This window comes from Dictyostelium discoideum, assembly GCF_000004695.1.
Source record: "Dictyostelium discoideum AX4 chromosome 2 chromosome, whole genome shotgun sequence".
Classification (NCBI taxonomy): Eukaryota; Evosea; class Eumycetozoa; order Dictyosteliales; family Dictyosteliaceae; genus Dictyostelium; species Dictyostelium discoideum.
This window is the reverse complement of record NC_007088.5, coordinates 7,288,677-7,304,579: the sequence shown is the minus strand read 5'-3', so window position 1 is coordinate 7,304,579 and position 15,903 is coordinate 7,288,677. Positions and strand designations below refer to the sequence as shown.

The following is a 15,903-nucleotide window of genomic DNA, read 5'->3' as shown; positions in this document are numbered from 1 at the left end:
TAAAAAAAAAAAAAAAGTAATGATCATTCAAAAATATGTAAAATAAAATAAAAGTACTAATTTTTAAGTTTTTATATAAAAAAGAGATAATATTTAAAAAGTAAAAAAAAAAAAAAAAAAAAAAAAAAAAAGATTGGAAGTTTTTTTTTTTTTAATTTTTTTATTTTTAATTTTTAATTAATCAGAATATAGGTAAATATATGATTACTTGCTAAATCTTTAAATATAAAAAAAAAAAAACAATGGTAAATTTTAAAAAAAAAATCTTAAATAAGATACACGTAAAGTATTTTGATCAAATTTATTTTTTTAATTTAAAAAAAAGTATTTTTACATTAAATCTTTTTGGATGTGGAAATTCCAAAGGGAAAAAAATAATTAAAAAAAATTAAATAAAAAATAAAATAAATCTTTTCAATTTTTAAAAAACATATTTTTTTTTATTTTCAAAATAAAATTAATTTTTAAATCTGGTAAAATAAATAAATTATTTATTTTATTAGTATTTTTTGGCAGGCTTGTCAAAAAATTAATTTTAAAAAAATTTAAATTTTTTTATTATTTTTTCCAATTAATATTTTACAAATATAGATCTATAAATTACAATTTTATTGAATTAACTACTGTGGAGCATTTTTTTATGACCAAAAAAAAAAAAAAAAAAAAAAAAAAATCAAAAAAAATTAAAAAAAAATTTAAAATAATAAAAAAAAAGATTAATGTAAAAGTATATATCTAAATTTAAAAAAAAAAAACACACCCAATAAACACACTTTTACATTAATTCAAAAAAAAAAAAAAAAAAAAAAAAAAAAAAATTACAAGCGTGTGTGACAAGAGGTTTGATATTTTAAATGGTAAAAAAAAAAAAACAAAAAAAAAAAAAAAAAAAAAAAAAATATGTTAACTATTTATTATTTTTTTTATTTTTTTTTTATTTTATCATATTTTTATTTTAATTATTTCTAACTTTTTAAACCTTTTTTTTTTTATTTTTAAAATTCGAAAAAATAAATAAAAAAAATAAATTATTTAATATTATTTCAAAAAAAAAAAATAAAAAAAAAAAATAAAAAAATAATGGATTATTTAAATGAAATTAATAATAATAATGAAATTTTCTCATATAAAAAATTAATTAATGGTCATAAATATAATATTAAAGAATTATTAATTCATAAATTGAAATTAAAAAAAGATTTTCAATTAAAAACTTTGGATGATATTGCATTTCTACAAAAAAAGTTTGTTGAAGAATTACCATATAATAATTTTGACCTTTGTCATGGTATTGATGAATGGGGATTAGATTATATTGTTAAAAGATTACTAATTGATGGTGAGGGTGGTATTTGTACAACATTAAATATTTTAATGGGTATGTTTCTTTATGAATTTGGAATTCCAGTTAGATTGATTAAAGCATATAAACAATCACAATTTAATATAGTTCCACATTTTTCATGCCACATTTCAAATTTAATTCAATGGCCATTAAATAGTAAATGGTATATGGTTGAAGTTGGAATTGGTTTCTTTGGTTCATTAAATCCAATTGAATTGGGTAATGAAATTGGTGTTTTATCAAATGCTGGCAATCACTCCTACTATCGTTGTATTGAGAATTCAGATGATTCATCATACATTTATCAAGAGAAAAAACCTGGCATGGATAGTTATTTAAATTTATTTCAATTCAGTTCAAGTGAAATTACTCATGGTGAAATTTTAGATTGTCACCAACGTTACCTTGAAATTACAGAGAAAAAATTATTTTCATTTTTAAAATTTGAAAAAGGTTATTACTATTTTCACCATGATTGTTTAAAAATTGGTTTCCTAGATGGAAAAGAAAATACTATTACAATTACTGATCAATATCAATTAAAAAAATTATTATTAAATTATTTTAAAATTAATTTAAATGAAAATATAAAAAAACAAATATAAATTAAAAAAAAAAAATTAAAAAATAAAAAATAAAATAAAAAAATAATATTATTAACCCCTAAATAAAATATTAATTAAACATTAAACGATTTAAAATTACACACACTTTTTTTAAAAAAAAAATTTAAAATCTTTTATTATTATTATTATTATTGTTTTATTTATTTATTTTTTTTTTAATTAATTTTGTTTTTGTCATTGCTCTTTTTATTATTGGATTTTTTTTTTTTTTATTTTTTTTTTTTATTTTTTATAAACTCCCATTACACAAAATGTTGGATAATAATAATAAAAATTTATATCATTATTATTATAGTTTTTATAATATTAAAAAATTATTTTTTGATTTTTTAAATTATAATCAAGAATTTTCAATAATAAATATAAGTGATATAACTGAATTACATTATAATTTTATAAAATCAACAAATATAATTAATTATGATAATCAATCAAATGAAATTATAGTTATATCAAATGAAAATGCAATTAAAAAGGTTTTAATTGATAGGTTACCTTCTAATTTTTCAGATTTAAATATAGTATTTGGTTTATTTTTACATGAAAATGGTTTCAATATAAAATTAGTCAAATCATTTAAAAATAATAATAAAAAAAATAATATTCATTATTCAAATATTTTAAAATGGGTAGATGGAAAAGAATATCTTTTAGATACTAAAATAGGTTTAATGTTTAATTGTTTTAATCCATTAGAAATTACTAATAATAATAATAATAATAATAATAATAATAATAATAATAATAATAATAATAATAATAATAATAATAATAATAATAATAATAATAATAATAATAAATTATTCCATAATAGAATAAGAAAAATTAATTCAAACACATTTTCTTATGATGAAATTATAAATAACAAAAATAATACTTTCATGACAATATATCATTTTAGTAATCGTCGTGTGAAGATTAATAATAAAATTTTCTCAAAATTATAAGTCAGTTAATATTTTTTTTTTTTTTTTTTTTTTTAAAAAAAAAAATTCACAAGCGGCCAAAAATTAAGATATTTTTAAATTCCCATAATGGTGAAATGATTATTATTGGTATTTAAATGAGTGTGAAAAAATTTTTATCTTCAGTAACTCAATTATTCTTCCAAAATAATTAATCAATCTCAATGAATTGTCGCCATCACTTTATTTAGTGCTTTGACAAATTCATACTTCGAAATATATGTACCAAACAAAATTTGTTGGTTTGGTGATGTGTTACTGCTGGTGAACACATCCCAAACTGGCTCCCCTTTAAAATTAAAGAAAAAAATCAAAATTTAGGATATTACTTTTTTTTTTTAATAATCTATTTTATTATAATATTATTGTAATTTTTTTTTTTTTTTTTAGTATTTCTTATTTTTTTAAAAAAAAAAAAAAAAAATGAAATACTAAAAAAAAAATTATTTGTTATTATTTTTTGTTTAAAATTAAGAAAATCAAATTTAATAATTTTCTCTAAAGTGTAATGAAATAAATATCTTTTATTTTTGAAAAAAAAACTATTTTTACATTTTCAAATTTACTTTTTCAAAGAATAGGGTGATTTTTTTTTTTTTTTTTTTTTTTTTTTTGTGTGTCGATTTGATTTTTTTTTTTTATCAATCAAAAAACGTACCTTTTTTTTTTAAATTGTTTTTTTTTTTTACGATAATAATTAGTTAAATGAATAAAGAAAAGGAGAACAGTGTTGAAACAGAGAGTGAAACAAGTCATGATAGAAAAATGGAGAATAGTGTTGATACAGAGAGGAAATAAGTCAAGATAGTAGTGAAAGAGTGATTATCTAAAGATGCAAAAGAATTACCAATTTTTGAAAGTTGAGCCTAGAAAAAGAAAGCAAAAAAAAGACCAGAGTTTATATAAAATATCAGAGAGAAAATGATTATCCACCAGTTTCATTAGAGATACAAACAGGTTTGATAAGAACTCCTCACATTCAAGAATCTCAACCAATTTCTCTAAAGAAACAAAATGGTTTATTTACAAATCCTCATTTATCACCAATCTCCTTAGATAAACCAACCGATACTCATAAAACTCCACATTTACCACCACAAATAAATCCTCCTATTGAAACCAAACCATCTCAACACTATGATAATAATAACAATAATAATATTAAATCTTTAAAAACATCTTCGAAAAAACCAAAAAAGAAATTTAAAATTTGTAAAGTAAAAGATGACACAGCTTCTTTAATAATTTTAATGTATGTTAAAAAGTTAAAATATTTTTTTTTTATTATTTAAACTAAAATTAAAAAATTAAAAAATTTAATATTTTTATTAAAAATAAAAATTTAGAACTGGTTTTTTAATTCCGTTTATTTGGTTACTTGGATTTATTTATCTCAAAAGAAGGTCAAGAGCTAGAGTATATGGTCTAGTTTCAATTCTACTTTTTTTTGTTTTGTTGGGTGTTTCATTACCAGTTGTACCAGTGGTTGTTGTATTTTTAAAAAATAAATGTGATAATTGTACCTACTACAGCGGAGATGATGACTATGATTATGATTATTAAAAATATTAAAATAAAATATAATTATACATTTTGTGGTTTGACATTAAAAAGATAAAAATAAACAAAATAAAAAGATTTTTCATTTCAAAATAATAAAAAAAAAAAAACTGAAAACTAAAAATAAATCCAACAAAAAATTAAAAAAAAAAAAAAAAAAGATTTTTTTTTTTTTTGGGTGGTCTAGAAAAAAGAAATCAAAATTTTGATTTATCTATGAATTTGAAAATTTTTTTATTATTTTTATTTTTTTTTAATATTTTTATTTTATTTTATTTTATTTTTCTTTTTTTTTTTTTGATTATAATAAAATAAAAAAAAGTAAAAAAAAAAATAATTCTTTTTTCGGTTTTACGATTTAATTTTGAACTTCTTAATATTTCATTTTTTTTAAATTTTTAAAAAAAAAAAAAAAAAAAATTAATTACAAAAAAAAAGCATTTTTAACTGCTAAAATATTGAAAAAAAAAAAAAATAAAAAAATTACAAAAAAAAAAAAAATAAAAAAAAAAAAAATTTCAAATTTTTTCAAAAATTTTTTTTTTCATTTATCCTTTACTTCTTTTTTTTTTAGAGAATAAAAAAAAAAAAAAAAAAAAAAAAAAATTGGGGAAATAGATCTTCAGTGGAAAAAACAAAAAAACTAAAAAAAAAAAAATCATAAAACTTATATACATCCTGTAATTTCATTTTTTTTTTTTTTTTTTTTTAAATTTTTATTTTTTTTTATCGTCGTTGTCGTCTTTTATAAACAATAAAATAAATTTTCAAAAATTTAAAAATAAACGCAACACAACACAAAACACACAAAACACAAAAACACACAAAACACACAGAGAGGAACTCACATTCACCCGACAATCGATAATATAGACTTAAAATAACTAAACGACATAAAGAATGACATCAAATGGAACAATTTCATCACCAAATAGTGAAGAGACAACCACACCAACAACAACAACAACAACAATAGTAAAGAATAGAGAATTTAATATCAATGCCAAAGATTTTGAAGATTCAGCTTTTTTAAAGAAATTAGAACCAGTTAGACAAGCATTAGTTGAAAAATATAATGGTGCCGACGACCAATCATTAACAACCAAAAGTTTAGGTCAATTAATATTTAGTTTAATTCAATTTTATGAAGATGCTTTCGGTAAAAATGTAATTATATATATATATATATATACTCTTTTTTTTCTTTTTTTTAAAAATATATTTTAATTTAGAAAATAGCAATATTAATTTAAAAAAAACTTTCTCTTTAAACATATATAATTAAAAAAAAAAAGGCAACTGATAAACCATCAAATAAAACCAAATTACCAATGAAATTATTAAAAGATTATTCAACAAATGGATCATTATTTCATGTTTTAGATACAATTCAATCATTTAAAACTTCACAAGATTGGAAAAAATCAGATTTTAAAGTTGCTTCGAAAAAAGAGAAGAATATAGAATTATTAGATTTAATTGAATCAAATTTAATTGTATTATTATTATTTATTATTCATACATACATAGATAGATAGATAGATAGATCAATAAGTTACTAATATCATATAAAATATTTTTATTTTTATAATAATAATGATTATAGAAATTAGAATTATTAAAATTTCCAATTGTTTTTTTAAATTCAGATGTAAAGAGTGATAAAGATTTAGCAAAGATAGTTGAAAATCATGGTGGTAAGATTGTAACAGATTCCAAATTGGCAACACATATTATTAAAGTTGATAACAATAGTAATAGTAATGATCAAGCAGACTTGGAATATATTAGAACTATTGAAAATAAGAGTAAAATGAGTTTAGTACATTGGTGGTATTATCCAGATTCATATGATACTTGGCTTCCATCTACAGAGGTAGAAGGTGATGATCCTGATCTCGATCAATCTCATGTTGGTCAATGGTTCCTAAATCCAAGATGGATCACTGATACTGAGATTTTCAATGAATGGATGAATGAAATCGATTATGAATTGGATGAAAGTAATAATAATAACAATAGTAATAGTAATAGTAATAATACTAATAATAACAGTTCAACTACTAATACCAACAACAACAACAACAACAATGTAAATAAAGATGGTCCAAAATCACCATCATCTCAAATTAAATTAACTGCAGCTGGTACTATACCTAAAAAGAGAGGTAGAAAAGCAAAGAGAAAGACATTAAATAGTAATAATAGCAATAGCAATAGCAATAGTGAAAATACTACAGCACAAGATTCAAATGGTGGTACAGAACAATCAAATGGTGGTGACCAAATGAATGTTGATTCAGGTAGTGAAGTTAATGATTCTAATAAAAGACCATTAGCTGATCCAACTTCAACCCCAAGTAAAAAACAAAAACATGACGATACTGATCAACAACAATTACCACCACAACCAATGCAACCATTACAAGAAGCCACCACAACTACCATTCCAACAGATGCAGAGAATCAACAACAAATAATACAACAAATATCACAACAACAGCAATTATTACAAAATCAATTAAATCAACAACCAAGTATACAACAACTTCCTCCACCATTTGCCAAACCAGTACCAAATATTGCACCACCACAAACAACTACAACTACCACTTCTACCACTACTACCACTAATCCAACATCACCAACCAAACAAACAAGTCCAACAGGAGCAGCACCAATAACAACCAATAGACCAAGATCATCATCAAAATCATCAAATCCAACAACACCAACAACTATCAATACAGCTGGTGGTATTACAAATCCATTTGCATCACAACCAATCTCTTCTGCTCCATCATCAACTGATTCAAATAATTTAGGTGCTATTAATCCAACTACTTTAATACCAGTTAATTCAAATGGTACTCCATTATCACCAAGATCTCAAATTACTCAGCAATCACAACAACAATTACTTCCACAACAACAAGTATTACCACAACAACAACAACAACAGCAACAATCATTACCACAACAACCAACAACAACTACTACAACATCAGTACAACCACAACCACAACCACCAAAAAATGTTACACTTCAATCATCATTTACAATTCCACCATCACAATGTACTTGGTTCAAGATGGAAAGAATACATGAAGTTGAAAAGAATCAATTACCAGAATTTTTTACTGGTAAATCACCATCAAAAACACCTGAAGTTTATAAAGAATATCGTGATTTTATGATCAACACTTATCTTCAAAATCCATATCAATATTTAACACTTACTGCAATTAGAAGAAATTTAGTTGGTGATGTTTGTTCAATACTTCGTGTTCATAGTTTCCTTGAACATTGGGGTTTGATTAATTATTTTGTAAATCCAGATGGTGGTGCTTATATACCATTATTATCTTCTAATAATAATAATAATAATAATAATAATAATAATAATAATAATAATAATAATAATAATAATAATAATAGTAATAATAGTAATAATAATACAATTGAAAGAGAAACAACAACAACATCAACTACAACCACAACCACAACAACTACAAAAGAAAAGATAACATCACCAAAACAATCGACTTCCTCATCCTCTTCATCATCATCTTCATCATCATCAACAAATAATATATCGAAACCATTTTCAACATCATTAGACCTTAGACAAAATTTATTCTCACAACCATTTAGACATATTTGTTCTAAATGTTCACAAGATTGTACATTCCTTAGATATAGTTTTACACCAGCACCACCACCACAAGATCAAGCGGTATCAGGTGAACAAGTGATTCAACCACAACCACCACAAACCATACTTTTATGTAATAATTGTTTCACCAATGACCAAACATTTATTGATCATTCACATTTGATAAAGGATCAATTCAAAAAGATTGAATTACCTGAACCAAGTCCATTGGAAGATCAATGGACTGATCAAGAGACTTTATTACTTTTGGAAGCATTGGATATCTATAGTGACTCTTGGAATGATGTTGCTGATCATGTTAAAACTAAATCAAAGGAACAATGTTTATTACAATTCTTAAAGCTACCAATTGAAGAACCTTACTTGGAAGATAATATCACAAAATCAATTTCACTTCAACCACCATCTTCAAATTCAATTTTAAATGGTAGTTCTTCAAATAACAACAACAACAACAATAACAATCAACAATTATTAAATAATCCAATAGTTTCAATGATTTCTTTCTTATCAACAAGTGTATCTTCTGAAGTCGCTTCTGCTGCTGCAAAAGCTGCAACTGATGTATTAAATAAAGAAAATGGTGACTCTATGATAACTGATAATGACAACGACGACAATGATCATCTCTCAAAAGTAAATATTCAAGCTGCTGCCTCTGCTACTTTAGCTGCAACAAGTATTAAAGCAAAAGCATTAAGTAAATCTGAAGAGAGAGAAATTCAATCACTCATATTAAAGATTATTAATGTTCAAACAAAGAAATTGGAATTAAAATTAAAATGTTATTCTGAAATGGAAAATGCTTTAGAAAAGGAAAAGAATCAATTAGAAAAAGAAAGACAAGCTTTATTCTCTGAAAGATTTAGTTTATTAAAAGCTTCTCAAAATAATCAATTACAACAACAAATTCCATCTTATTTAGTTAATCAAAATAAAAAAGATCATCAACAACAACAATCACAATTACAATCACAACTACAACAACAACCACAACAACAACAACAACAAAACTATAACGATCAACCTTCAGCAACAACAACAACAACAACCACAACAACTATCAATGCCAATACTATCACTACAACTACAAATGAATCAACACAAACAGAAGAAGCAATGAAAGAAAATTAATTAATCAATTCAGATTTAGGTTTTCAAATCAAAAAATAAAATAAAAAAAAAAATAAAAAAAAAATAAAAATAAAAAAAATAAAAATAAGTACTATAAATAAAGTTTCAAGATATTTAATTAGATAAGATCCTTTTTTTTTTTTTTTTTTTTTAATGTTTATTTTACAATTTTTATTTATTTCTTTTTTTTTTTTAATTATTTCTTTTTTTTTTTTTATTTATTTCTTTTTTTTTTTTTTTATTTTACTTCATTCTTTAAACATTTACTTGTAATTCATGATTTAAAGATAGTGAAGATGAATTAATTTCTTTATCGTTATCACTCTTAAAATCATCCTCATTATTTTCTTCATCACCACCAAAATCACTTCCACTACTATGATTATTATCTTCACTAGTGTTCTTATTATTGGTATTATTATTATTATTACTATTACTTAAATTTTTCGGTTTATCTTCACTTATAGTTGACAAATTAAGGTCTCTACTTGATTTCAAATTATTAAAATTACCCAAACTACTATTACTACTTGTTCTTAAATTATCTAATGAATATCTTATTGTACTTGATTGACGTTGTAACATCTGAGGTGGAGAAATTGGTGGCGTATAACCATTATTAGTTGTACCACCGCTATTACCATTATTTATATTATTATTATTATTATTGTTGTTATTATTGTTATTATTATTATTATTGTTATTATTATTATTATTATTGTTATTGTTTATACTATTATTATTATTTCCATTTATATTATTTGGAGTTGGTATTGTTGTTAATTCCTTTTCATGATCTAAAGTATATTTATAAAAACTTGGATAACGTGGTGGACAAAATGCTTCAATAAAATTAGCAAATGCTGATTTACGATAAGGATTAGACTTTTTATATGTTTTTTTGATCTTTTCATTTGTACTTTGATTTGTTAGTAATAAAAAGAAGTGAAATCCACCTAATGAACCAACAAACATTAAACCTGCTAACCCATAAACTATAGTTATAATCCGATATATAGTGTGACTTATTCATACCTTCTTGAAATACTTTTGCACTCGATGCAGATGGATGATTGTCCCTATAACGTGCTGATTCTATACATATATGTGCTACACAAAATCCCATTATCCAAATACATAAAAACCCTAATGAATATAAAAAGTATAAAAATGTTTGATAATTTCTTCTTCCAATACAATTTCCAACCCATGGACTATTAGAAAAAAAAAATAATAAAAAAAAAACACATATTAATATTTGTACAAAGTATTTGGAATTAATAAATGAAGATGGGTGGGAAACTTACCAATGATGATCAAATCTTTCAACACAATTATTACAAATACCACAATGATTCGCTCTTGGTGGTCTATATAAACAACATGTTTCTAAATATTTAAGAATATGATTATTATAAACATTGATTAGTTACTAATTCTCTAATTATTAAATAAAATAGTAATTATTAACATACCACACCATTTTATTTCTTGTTTTGTATCTTTAACTGTAATTTTTTTAAATAGAGGTTGTCTGTGATCTGGTGCGAAAATATCATCATTATAAATTCCACGAGGTATAATACCTGGATCTGTATATGCTGTTTGAATTAAAAATATATATGAAGCAATCCAAAAATAAATTGATACTGGGTATATTGCTGCTGTAATCCATTCTTCAAATAATGGGCATCTATTGGTATTGATTATTATTATAAAATGTGTTAAATCATCTGGATTATTAAAAAAAAAAAAAAAAAAAAAATGTAAATACTTACACAAATATAAGAAATGGTATCTCTGGTATTAGCATTAATATCATCGCAACAATAAAATATGCTCTATCAGGACCTGTAACAAGCCTATTATGAAAGTATGTTTTAGTGGCTGAGGCATATGACGGTCGGGACATTTTTTTTTTTTTTTTTTTTTATAATTCTCTTTTAGGAACCTATTCGTTTATTTCTTTTTTTTATTATTATTTATTTTTTACAACTTTTATTACTATTGGTTTAATACTACTATATTACAAATAAAAAAAATTTTAAAAAAAAAAAAAGGAAAAAAAAAAAAAACCACTTTTGTTTTTATATATATGTTTGCTGATTTGATTTATGATTGGTTGGATTGATGATTGGTGGATGACAAAATAAATAAATAATTAATTAAATAAATAAATATATAAAAAAAAATAAAACAAAGGTAAAAAAAAAAAAAAAAATGTTGTGGCTTTTTATTTGATTATATATTTATAATTCATTAAAATGGTGGTGTGAAAGGTTTTTTTTTTTTTTTTTTTTTTTGTTTTTTTTTTTTTTTTTTTTTTTGTGTGTGTGTTTATAATTAAAAATAAAAAAATTAAAAAAAAGAACTCAGATATATATAATATCTTTGTTCTCCTCTTTTTTTATTTTTATTTTTAATGTTTATAAATATAAAAAAATAAAAATAAAAAAAATAACTGAAAAGGTTTTTGTGGTACTGATGGGTAATTGGTGACTTTTTTTTTTTTTTTTTTTTGTTTTTTTTTTTTTAATTTTTATTTTTTCTTTTTATTTTTTTTTCAAAAAAGTCAGTAAAATAAAAAAAATTCAAAAAAATTGAATATATCTAAATTTTCGTAATTTCACCCCAAAAAAAAAAATAATCACAAATCTTTTTTTTTTTTTTTGGATTAATTAAAATTTGTATTCTACAAAAAATCATCAACCTCCTTTGCTTCTTACCTTACACATAAATACAAAAGTAGAAAAGAAAAATAAAATAAAAAATAAAAATAAAAAATAAAAAACAAATATATATATAATACAAAATGGATACATTAAAAGATCAATTTGTAGTTCCAGGTGATGTTATTGGTAAAATTGGAGATTTAAAAGTTAGAATAGGACCAGGTCTTTTACAAACCAAAGATACAGTATTAGCAACCAAAGCAGGTGTTTTAAGATATAGTAAATTTCATAGATTTTATTGGATAGAAAATGAACAAAAAAGGGTAAATTTTCATTATATATTAAAAACATACGTATAAATTTATAAATATATATATCTAATTCATTTTTTTTTGTTTTATTATTAAAGTATGTACCACAAGTTGAAGATATGGTTATAGGAACAATTATTGAAAAACATGCAGAATCGTTTAAAGTTGATATAGGGTCAAGTTGTAGTGCGTTATTATCAGCATATTCATTTGAAGGTGCTACAAAAAGTAATAAACCTTTATTAAATGTTGGTAATTTAATTTATTGCCGTGTTACAGTTGCAAATAGAGATATGGAACCAGAGGTTGTTTGTTTATCACAAAAACAAAAAGCAGAAGGTTTCGGTCAATTAATTGGTGGTTATATGTTAAATTGTTCATTAGGTTTATCACATTAGTATGTAATTATATATATATATATATATATATATATATATAAATTAATAAAAATAACACAACTCTCATACCAACATATATATATATATGAATAATTAATACTAATTAATTTCTTATATACATATTTATAGTTTATTATCAGAAGATTGTTTTTTATTACAAATTTTAGGAAAACATATACCTTATGAAATTGCAGTTGGTGTTAATGGTAGAGTTTGGATAAATAGTGGTAGTAATCATAATACAATTGTAGTTAGTAATACAATTTATAATTCTCAATATATTCAAGATGACCAAATTGAACCTTTTATTTTGAAATCACTTTCAATAAATGAAACATCTGGATTGGTTGAACAAAATTAAAATAAAATAAATTTTAAAAAAAAAAAAAACTAAAAAAAAAAAAACTAAAAAAACTAAAAAAAATTTTAAAAAGGAAATATCTCATTAAAACGGGACAAAGTTTATTTTTAAAAAAAAAAAAAAAAAAAAAAAAAAAAGCACCTTTTTTTTCAAAAGTTTTTTCTTTTTTCCAAAAAGTTTTTTATTTAATATTTAATTTTTTTTTATTTTTAATTTTTTATTTTTTTTTTTTTTGATCGCACTAAAACTTTTTTTGTTTTTTTTTTATTTTTTCTCCTTCCCACTAACACACAATATATATTTTTTTTTTATTTTTCAAAATTCGTTGCTTTTAAGAAGAAAAAAAAAAAAAAAAATGAATAGAGTTAAAGTAAAGACAATTAATTCAAACTCATGTAAGGGTTTTGAAGGTTTTTCAAAACATTATCCAAGTGGTTTAAATGGAGTTATGCAACCACAAGAATTTGAACAAGTTATTAATAGAATTAATATGTTATCAAAAACTCGTTATCCAAAAACAATTTCAATTCCATTAATCATTATTTTCCTTGGTATTATTTTATTCATTATTGGTATTGTTAAATTCGATTGGTCAGTAATTTCCTCTGGTTTTACAATTTTATTAGTTGGTTTTGTAGTTATGGTAGTTATGGTTTGTTTCTTTAGACGTAAGGTATGTGTATTTTGTTTAAAAAATTATATATTATATATATATTAGTTATATTAGTTATATTAGTTATATTAGTTATATATATATTAACTAATAAAATTGATAAATATATTAAGGTAAAGAATAATATGCAACCAGCATTACAAGAAGCAAATAATTATTTCGCAGAAAGAAGAATTACATTTACTTTTAGAGAGAAAACAGGTAAACCAAAAATAGTTAAACAAGGTGCTAATGATAAAGTCGTTAGAAAACATAAACAATATTTAGAAATTAGATTCCCTGCACCAGGTAGTTCCGGTGGTATTTTAGGTTTTGTTCAAAGTATTTTACCAATTGGAGGTAACCCACAACCACACTCACCAAGTGGTCCATCATTCAATTATCAACCAAATCAAGTTAATGTTAATGGCGTTGGTTTCGTACCACCACCAGTTAACGTTGCACCAACAATGAATAATGGTAATTTAGAGTTTAATTTAAGTGCACCATCTGTAGCTCCAAATTTCAATATTTCAATTGATGCTGAAACTGCATTAAAAGTAACTGGTACTGCTGCTAAAGGAATTTATGATGGCTATAATACTTTTGTATAATAAAAAAATAAAAAAAATAAAAAAAATAAAAAAATAAAAAAATAAAAAATAAAAAAAATAAAAATAAAGAACCAATTTTAAAATTTATTATTAAATAAAAAAAAAAAAAAAAAAAAAGGGATTGGCAAATATTAATATTAATATTCAAGAAGTTTATCATTATTAATATTAATATTTTATTTTTATTTTTTTTTTTTTTTATTTTTTTTTAAATTTCAATTTTCGACACTTCCACCCTTTTTTTTTTTTTTTTTTTTTTTTTTTTTTTCATTTTATTCATTTTTTTTAAAAAGATAATTATTATTATTTTTCATAAAATAATAGAAAAATGATTGAAGAACATAATTGTTTTGAAGAATTTATAAATACAGCAGCAATTGGTGAACAACAAGTTTATGGTGAATATAAATCTAAATTAGATTCATTTACAGATGAAAGTAAATTACCATATGAATTATTATTAGAGAGAAAGAATTTAGTAGAATTGAAAATTTCTGATGAAGAATATAAAAAGAGTGAATCTGCATTAAAAACACCAAATCCAACATTATTACAAAAGTTTCAAATTAATTTTTATCAAACTATTGAATCGATTAATCAAGTATTTAAACCATCATCATCATCATCAAATCAATCATCATCATCGTCCTCCTCGAATGAAGATGATTCATTACAAAATAAAAAGATTAAAGTAATGTCATGGCATCCACAACATAGATTACTTGCAGTTTGTAATAAAAATGATGTTATTTATATCTACTATTTCCCAAATCAAGATATGTATGGTATGGGTAATGTCAGACCTTTAACATTATGGTTTGAATTACAATCAAAAGTTTATGATATACAATGGAAACCTTTCTTACCATATACTTTAGCTGTTGCTTGTGAGTAAGTATTAATAATAACAAAAACAATAACAAAAACAATAATAATATTAATTTAAATAATAATAATTTTTTTTTTTTTTTTTTATTTTTAATTAAATAGAAATGGTATAATTTTATGGGAAATTGATATAAGTGATTTAAAAGTTGAATTAAAGAGAACATCACCAAATTATAGAATTAATCAATCAAGTACTTGTGCAAATATTTTAAATTATCCATACTTTTTATCAAATACAATTACATGGTCATCAAATGGTTTACAATTAGCATGTGGTTCAACTAATCATAGTTCAATTCTATTATGGGATGTTGTATCTAGAGTACCAACATTCATACCACGTTATAATGGTAACTCATTATTAGTTTGGTCTCCAAAAAATGATTATCTTTTATCTTGTGGTGGTAAAACTTGTAGAATTTTCGATATCTCAAAATGGGATTACAATAATAAAGAATGGCCAATGTTAACAAATTATCAAGTAAGTTTATTTATTTATTTCTTATAAAATAAACCACCTCTATATATAATTCTAAAGTATTTATTAATTTTTTTTTTTTTTTTTTTTTTTTTTTTTTTTTTTTTATATTTTTATTTTTTATTAGACAGGATCATGGAATGGAAAAGGTGAATATTTAGCAGTTGCAAGTGGTGATAGAATTCAGTTTATTCAATGTATAAATAGAGCATTTGAATCAGGT

The 15,903-nt window shown here is 22.0% G+C and overlaps 8 protein-coding genes across 8 annotated transcripts in view; 7 read left to right on the top strand and 1 right to left on the bottom strand.

Moving 5' to 3' along the window:
* Positions 1 to 1,080: 1,080 nt before the first annotated feature.
* DDB_G0276993 (hypothetical protein) lies at positions 1,081 to 1,950 on the top strand (the record flags this gene model as incomplete). Its single annotated transcript, XM_637777.1, has 1 exon — positions 1,081 to 1,950. One exon carries the CDS (start codon positions 1,081 to 1,083, stop codon positions 1,948 to 1,950), a length of 870 nt encoding a protein of 289 aa, XP_642869.1.
* Positions 1,951 to 2,222: 272 nt separating this feature from the next.
* On the top strand, positions 2,223 to 2,918 carry DDB_G0276995 (hypothetical protein; the record flags this gene model as incomplete). The annotated part of the gene is made up of 2 exons (XM_637776.1): positions 2,223 to 2,265; positions 2,317 to 2,918. 2 exons carry the CDS (start codon positions 2,223 to 2,225, stop codon positions 2,916 to 2,918), a joined length of 645 nt encoding a protein of 214 aa, XP_642868.1.
* A 723-nt stretch (positions 2,919 to 3,641) lies between these two features.
* On the top strand, positions 3,642 to 4,499 carry DDB_G0277035 (hypothetical protein; the record flags this gene model as incomplete). Its single annotated transcript, XM_637775.1, has 3 exons — positions 3,642 to 3,713; positions 3,851 to 4,188; positions 4,337 to 4,499. The coding sequence occupies 3 exons, from the start codon at positions 3,642 to 3,644 to the stop codon at positions 4,497 to 4,499; spliced, it is 573 nt and encodes a 190-aa protein (XP_642867.1).
* Positions 4,500 to 5,396: 897 nt separating this feature from the next.
* DDB_G0277033 (myb domain-containing protein) lies at positions 5,397 to 9,306 on the top strand (the record flags this gene model as incomplete). Its single annotated transcript, XM_637774.1, has 3 exons — positions 5,397 to 5,663; positions 5,792 to 5,992; positions 6,103 to 9,306. 3 exons carry the CDS (start codon positions 5,397 to 5,399, stop codon positions 9,304 to 9,306), a joined length of 3,672 nt encoding a protein of 1,223 aa, XP_642866.1.
* A 255-nt stretch (positions 9,307 to 9,561) lies between these two features.
* On the bottom strand, positions 9,562 to 11,218 carry DDB_G0276997 (transmembrane protein; the record flags this gene model as incomplete). Its single annotated transcript, XM_637773.2, has 5 exons — positions 9,562 to 10,225; positions 10,263 to 10,520; positions 10,614 to 10,695; positions 10,782 to 10,999; positions 11,085 to 11,218. The coding sequence occupies 5 exons, from the start codon at positions 11,216 to 11,218 to the stop codon at positions 9,562 to 9,564; spliced, it is 1,356 nt and encodes a 451-aa protein (XP_642865.2).
* Positions 11,219 to 12,118: 900 nt separating this feature from the next.
* DDB_G0276783 (hypothetical protein) lies at positions 12,119 to 13,048 on the top strand (the record flags this gene model as incomplete). Its single annotated transcript, XM_637772.1, has 3 exons — positions 12,119 to 12,301; positions 12,388 to 12,686; positions 12,817 to 13,048. 3 exons carry the CDS (start codon positions 12,119 to 12,121, stop codon positions 13,046 to 13,048), a joined length of 714 nt encoding a protein of 237 aa, XP_642864.1.
* A 355-nt stretch (positions 13,049 to 13,403) lies between these two features.
* DDB_G0276781 (hypothetical protein) lies at positions 13,404 to 14,314 on the top strand (the record flags this gene model as incomplete). The annotated part of the gene is made up of 2 exons (XM_637771.1): positions 13,404 to 13,721; positions 13,835 to 14,314. The coding sequence occupies 2 exons, from the start codon at positions 13,404 to 13,406 to the stop codon at positions 14,312 to 14,314; spliced, it is 798 nt and encodes a 265-aa protein (XP_642863.1).
* A 328-nt stretch (positions 14,315 to 14,642) lies between these two features.
* DDB_G0276779 (WD40 repeat-containing protein) overlaps positions 14,643 to 15,903 on the top strand; it is a gene marked incomplete at both ends in the record, with an annotated part of 1,820 nt that continues 559 nt past the window's right edge. Inside the window, 3 exons of the mRNA XM_637770.1 lie at positions 14,643 to 15,205; positions 15,305 to 15,683; positions 15,808 to 15,903. The exon at positions 15,808 to 15,903 is cut by the window's right edge and continues 321 nt beyond it. Of these exons, the coding sequence (XP_642862.1) occupies positions 14,643 to 15,205; positions 15,305 to 15,683; positions 15,808 to 15,903 (1,038 nt within the window). The remainder of the gene's footprint in view (positions 15,206 to 15,304; positions 15,684 to 15,807) is intronic.